The sequence below is a fragment of the Phyllobates terribilis genome, unplaced genomic scaffold (genome assembly GCF_046119375.1).
Source record: "Phyllobates terribilis strain yellow unplaced genomic scaffold, ASM4611937v1 Scaffold_7__3_contigs__length_470593459, whole genome shotgun sequence".
NCBI classification, from domain to species: Eukaryota; Metazoa; Chordata; class Amphibia; order Anura; family Dendrobatidae; genus Phyllobates; species Phyllobates terribilis.
In genome coordinates this window covers 29,087,965-29,093,577 of record NW_027362767.1, presented here as the reverse complement: position 1 = coordinate 29,093,577, position 5,613 = coordinate 29,087,965, and the positions used below count along the sequence as shown (strand labels likewise).

Below are 5,613 nucleotides of genomic sequence, written 5' to 3'. Positions count from 1 at the left end.
TGATAATGTCAGAGGAATTTGCCAGGTTACCTAAGAAAACTGGAGTGGACTACTGTAAAGGAAGCAGCCATTGTTAAAAGGAGTCAGGTCCTGCATGTGTCCGACGACAGTAGATTAACAGTTGGGAAGGAGAAGACTGCCAAAGAGGAACAATTGGAGGAGCCGGTGGGAAGTGGCGCTATTGAGATGGGTATGGGAAAGGTGAGTATAAGAGTTTAATTTCTTAGTGCATCTTAGCATATTCAAATACCCACCATCCTGAATTGAGCAAATCCGCCTGAATGAAATTTCAGGAGATTGGCTCAACTTTTAGGTCCAGAATTTACACGGTCCAGGTTAGAAGACCCAATTTCAGACCCTCTATTAGGACCTTCTAGATTAATATCCAGATTAAGGTAGCAGAGAGCATCTCTCATTCTGGAGGACCTCTCCTGTCCTACATTACAGTGAAAACCCATCAATGTGAATAAACATGGTGTAATGCTTTATTTCCTCTCTGGGGGCAGTGCAAGTAATTTACTTACTACTAGATTTTATCATACATTACAGCTGATAACTGCAGATCACTTTGGGCACTTTCTAATTAGCTTATTGTCTAAGAGCCCTTCTACAATTAGTGATTATCCACTGGAAAGAATCCCTTTAATGTATCTGTGTTAGCGCCTAAAATATTTGTGATGACCATGTGCTTCTTCCCCAACCAAAGGCATTGTGATATTCAGTACAACTCCCAAACATTCTTGGTCCTCCTCAAAGACATCAGAGGAACAATATCAGACACTGAGCAACAAGGCGGCACATACCCATGGACTAACTCATACAACTGCACCCCACGTGTGACCAAAGAGGACCTCACAGGCTATAAAAACAGCGGAGATGTAATGAAGATGTAATGAAGATGATGGACTCATCCACCAGCTGAGTTTAGAGCATTTTTTCTCATTTTAACCATATATCACTGAATTTCATGTCCACGTTGACCAAGAGAAGATCCGGATATTGGGAGGAAGCACAGATTGAGCTTTATATTGACCAATATTGACTTTTTGGCAAATGTGAACCTACATCCCAAAGGTAACGTGGTTAATGATTACAGAAAACTTATCTTACGCTATGGGATGCGTCCAATGTCCTATATAAAGTCATCTGTGAAGCTATAGACACCTGCAGAGTCTGGAGGATCCAAAAACTTGTGAGTATGCCTCTTCACATTTACATTTGGATGATTGTTATTTTCTGTTTTTTTCATGTTCTTTTTCTTTTGCATCCAATATAAAATGATTTGATATTATGCAATGAGGCAATTAGGTTCCAATTATTCTGAATCGTAAAATGTATCAAAAAGGTTTTGCCAAACCGGATGGATTTTGACATTGTTTCACGATTTTTATTAATTGCTTATGACCTTTACTTTTCAAGGGATAATCAACTTTTAAACAGTGCATTTGTGTTAGATCAATACCCCTAATAATGAGCTAATGGTTCCCAAAGCAATCATTCTTCATCTGTCGGGAAACTTTACAGAAAATGTTCAGTTATTTTCTAGTGTCACCAATCTGCCATCTGTAGAATGCATGGAAATGCCTCGTCCTCCAAAAGTAGAGGTAGTACCCAACACCATGTATCCTACCCAGGTACTTATGCTTTCCTTTGAAGAATGGTTAAAATGGGTTGCCCTACAATAACAAATTATCACCTATCCTTTGGGTAACTAAAGGAAAAGCAACCAAACTGGATATTTGAAAATGGAGGTGCACGCATCTCTTGACTTGATCCAAAAGTCGCCATCATTCAACAAAAATGGAGAGTGTGGTGGCACAGCCAGTGCAAATAACCTTTTGTTAGCATTAGCATGGGTTAATAAAAGGTTAATTTCACTGGATGAGTCACCACACTCTCCATATTTATCCTTAGGATTGGTGATAAAACTTATTGGTTGGAACCAACACTGATCAGCAGAAATGGGAAGTCTTATCCCTGTTAGAATGGAGCGGCATTGTGTGTTCTCCACTGCCGCTCCACTCAGTCCCTATGGGGCTGTTGAGAGCCACTCATTTTCGGCAGCCCTATGGAAAATGAATGGAGCAGTGGTCGGGAAAGTGCACTGCCTTCATTATAGGTGTTATTGCAAACCAAAGTCAAGAAAGCCCAATTCACTGATACATTACTTTGTGATCAATATGAGGTCCTACTCCAAGACAAAAAGTCTACGTCATTGTTAGTTATTTAAATCGAAGAATGTTTTTTCTTTTTCTTTCAGAGACATGAGGGTCCTTTTGTTTTTGGGAGTAGCTCTACTTTTCACATTGGCCTTTGCTGATCATCATAAAGGAAAACATAAACATGACAAGGATGACCATTATGACAAAGATGACCATGATCACAAAGACGACCATGACCACAAAGACGACCATCACAAGAAAGGGAGACACCATGGCAAGAAGCACCATCATCACCATAACGAGTCAATGCCTTGCCACAAGATAGCTCAATACAATTCCAAATTCTCCTTTGATCTGTATCGGCAGGTGGCTCTAGATCATCCTTCTGAGAACATTGTTTTCTCCCCGGTCAGTATTTCTACTGCATTTGCTTTTCTTGCTCTTGGTGCTAAGGCTCAGACCCTCTCACAGATTATTGAAGGAATCGGTTTCAACACTTCTGAGATCTCAGAAGAAGAAATCCATGAAGGTTTCCACCATCTTCTGCATCTCCTGAATGATGTGGACAGGGAGCTGCAGCTCAGTGGTGGGAATGCGCTCTTCGTCTCCCAGGAACACAAGATTCTCCAGACATTCTTAGATGAGGCCAAGAAGCTCTACCACTCCGAGGCGTTCTCTACTGATTTCAAGAACACAGAAGAAGCAAAAAACAAGATCAACAGTTACGTGGGGAAGAACACCCATGGCAAGATCGCCGAGCTGCTGGACAGTGTAGACAAGGATGCCATCTTTGTCCTCATCAACTTCATTTATTTCAGAGGTAATCACTTATTACACACAGCCTATGTGAATTTTGCCTCCTTTCCCTGCAGTAGTGTTTTGAGGGTTAAATTGTTGGAGTCAGAGAAGTTTCTAAAACACTTAATATGAGGGAGATGATGTGACCTGACCCGGAGGTATCACTTGGGTGTTGGGCTTGGCTTGCAGTCATGTTCCATATTGGGTATTAATGGTTTCTGCCATCTAATGTCACCTCTCAGCTACTGATATTCCATACATTTCTGTAATATAATATTATATTACTTTTTCTTTGTTTCTTTCTAGGAAAATGGGAAAAACCATTTGAGGAAGAATGGACCAAAGAGGGAGATTTTCACGTTAACGGGAACACAACTGTGAAGGTGCCGTTCATGAGCAGAACAGGGATGTACAAAGTGGCCTTCACCAATGAGGCCATTGTGGTCTCCATACCTTATAAAGGAGATGCCAATGCCTTATTCATCCTGCCAAACGAGGGGAAGTTGTCCGAAATAGAACAGAATTTTAATAAAGAAATAATTTTTAAGTGGAAGAACGCAATGCAAAAAAGGTAAGGAGATATCTGTCCCTTTTCCTTTTCCATCCTAGAGGCTGCATCGGGTCTTACTTTAAAGCTGATGGAGAAGTTGTTGCCATAGTCTGCCATTATGGGAGTTTCGGAGGACGGTCTTTAGTCACGCGGTCATCCATTAAATGTATAAATTTGTACACAGCCTCTTCATTACTTTCTCCTTCCTTCTAATTTTGTGTCACTGTTGATTAATATTCTCTCATAATCACATCACAACTCTAATTATTTTTCGGGGGGGATATATTGTACTTTATTATCCTCATGTATTAGAACAATGTGTGCCCCCCTATGACTTATAGATACATCTATGTCTGTTGAAAGGCGTTCAGTTTCACAGGGGTTGAGATACATATTAGTTAGGACGGCTTCATATATAATTTGGTCATTTTCACTTTATACAGAGTGGTGGACTTATTCCTCCCCAAATTCTCCATCACCGGAAATCTCAACCTTAAACAAACGTTAAACAAACTGGGTGTAGTAGACGTCTTCTCAAACAATGCTGACCTATCTGGTATCACCGAAGACGCCAAAGTAAAGATTTCTAAGGTAAGTTTTATCTATTTTTCGATTAAGGATAACAAATCAAATCAAAGTTGCTTAGAATTTTTCAAAATTTATAGATTCATGCGATTCTGAATTTTTCAGAATTGAATTTGCATAAATTATGCAAAAGAGCTGCCACCCAGCCACCATTTTACTGAATTGAAAGGGTTAAAAATCAATAAAATATCAAACTCGACTCTCCCTGTGCCTATCCCTGCCGGTCCTCAGCTGGCTTCTTAAGCCCTCCGGTTTCCTCTACTCTCTTAGCTGACCCCGGTTAGACTTTGACATATTCTGACATCAAGATTTTTTCATATTTGTAGTGCTGCCTGTTTTGCCTTCTTGATCTATCTGATATCTATTAGAGATGAGCAAATCGATTCGATACAAATTACATTTCTATAGAATTTTTGTTAATTTGCCGAACCCGGAAAATTAGAATAATATTTGATTTTCTTTACACAAATTACAGAAAAGGGTGGACGCTATTTTATATTTATATTTTATACATAGTGGAAGATTGCACCATCCAGACTTGTGGATTTTCCCATAATGCCTTGTAGTTATCACATCACATGGTATAACACAGCCAGTCAAGAAAGACAATATAACCTGTATAAAAGCTGAGGCCGGGAATGCAGCAGCTGTACTGTAGTGACTCTGCACAGTGAGAGGATGTCACAGCTCAGCAAGAGTAATAGAAAGAAAAAGTCCTAAAACACTGAAAAAACTGTGCAGAGGGTGTGTGACAGCTTAGCAATTAAAATGACTAGTGTGTCTTGTATAGTACAGCAGTGAAGAACATTAGATATAACTGATAGGGAGAGAGATACGGGAGGCAGAGTGTCATACACGTCTTTTCAGAGCAATAGGAGGCCATGGAGTAAGTCCGATTTTGTTTGCAGTAAATCAAAATTCTTGTAAAAATTTGCGACTTCTAATTTCAAAACATTCGTTAATATCTATCTGTTGATTCAACTCCACCTTAAGGTCTAGGTACTAAAAATATTAATACGTTTGTTTTTCTCCACCACCGCAGGCCATCCATAAAGCTGTGCTCAGTGTGGATGAGAAGGGGACGGAGGCGGCCGGCACTACAGCCCTTGAAGCAATCCCCATGATGCTTCCACCTCGTGTTCATTTTAACCATCCCTTTATTTTCACATTATATGATTACAAAACCAGAAGTATTCTCTTTGCCGGAAGAGTCTTCAACCCCCTGAAATAATTCTCTCCAAAACTTTCCTTTCAATAAAATGTTACATTTTATCAGCGTATTCATTTGTTTTATGTTACTAGGTATCCATCCATTTGCTACCATCCACTCAAAGAGATCACCGGATGGCAAATGCTGCACCGCCGGTGATTCCGGAAGGGAACAGCTGTCACTTGTCAGTCGCTCGTCTATTTCCTGTCTAAGGCCACATTCACACGTTCAGTATTTGGTCAGTATGTTACATCAGTATTTGTAAGCCAAAACCAGGAGTGGGCGAAGAATACAGAAGTGGTGACGAG

The 5,613-nt window shown here is 40.0% G+C and overlaps 1 protein-coding gene across 1 annotated transcript; it reads left to right on the top strand.

The window, feature by feature from the left end:
* The first annotated feature begins 1,033 nt into the window (after positions 1-1,033).
* LOC141153491 (alpha-1-antitrypsin-like) lies at positions 1,034-5,367 on the top strand. The gene is made up of 5 exons (XM_073638329.1): positions 1,034-1,192; positions 2,261-2,982; positions 3,267-3,531; positions 3,954-4,101; positions 5,138-5,367. The coding sequence occupies exons 2-5, from the start codon at positions 2,265-2,267 to the stop codon at positions 5,324-5,326; spliced, it is 1,320 nt and encodes a 439-aa protein (XP_073494430.1). The 5' UTR covers positions 1,034-1,192; positions 2,261-2,264; the 3' UTR covers positions 5,327-5,367.
* The last annotated feature ends 246 nt before the right edge of the window (positions 5,368-5,613 follow it).

Bases quoted from the DNA above. Each gene is read 5' to 3' on its own strand.
- LOC141153491 (XM_073638329.1), top strand. From the start codon at position 2,265: ATGAGGGTCCTTTTGTTTTTGGGAGTAGCTCTACTTTTCACATTGGCC. The intron at 2,983-3,266 runs GTAATCACTTAT...GTTTCTTTCTAG, and splicing joins CAACTTCATTTATTTCAGAG to GAAAATGGGAAAAACCATTT. The intron at 3,532-3,953 runs GTAAGGAGATAT...CACTTTATACAG, and splicing joins AAGAACGCAATGCAAAAAAG to AGTGGTGGACTTATTCCTCC.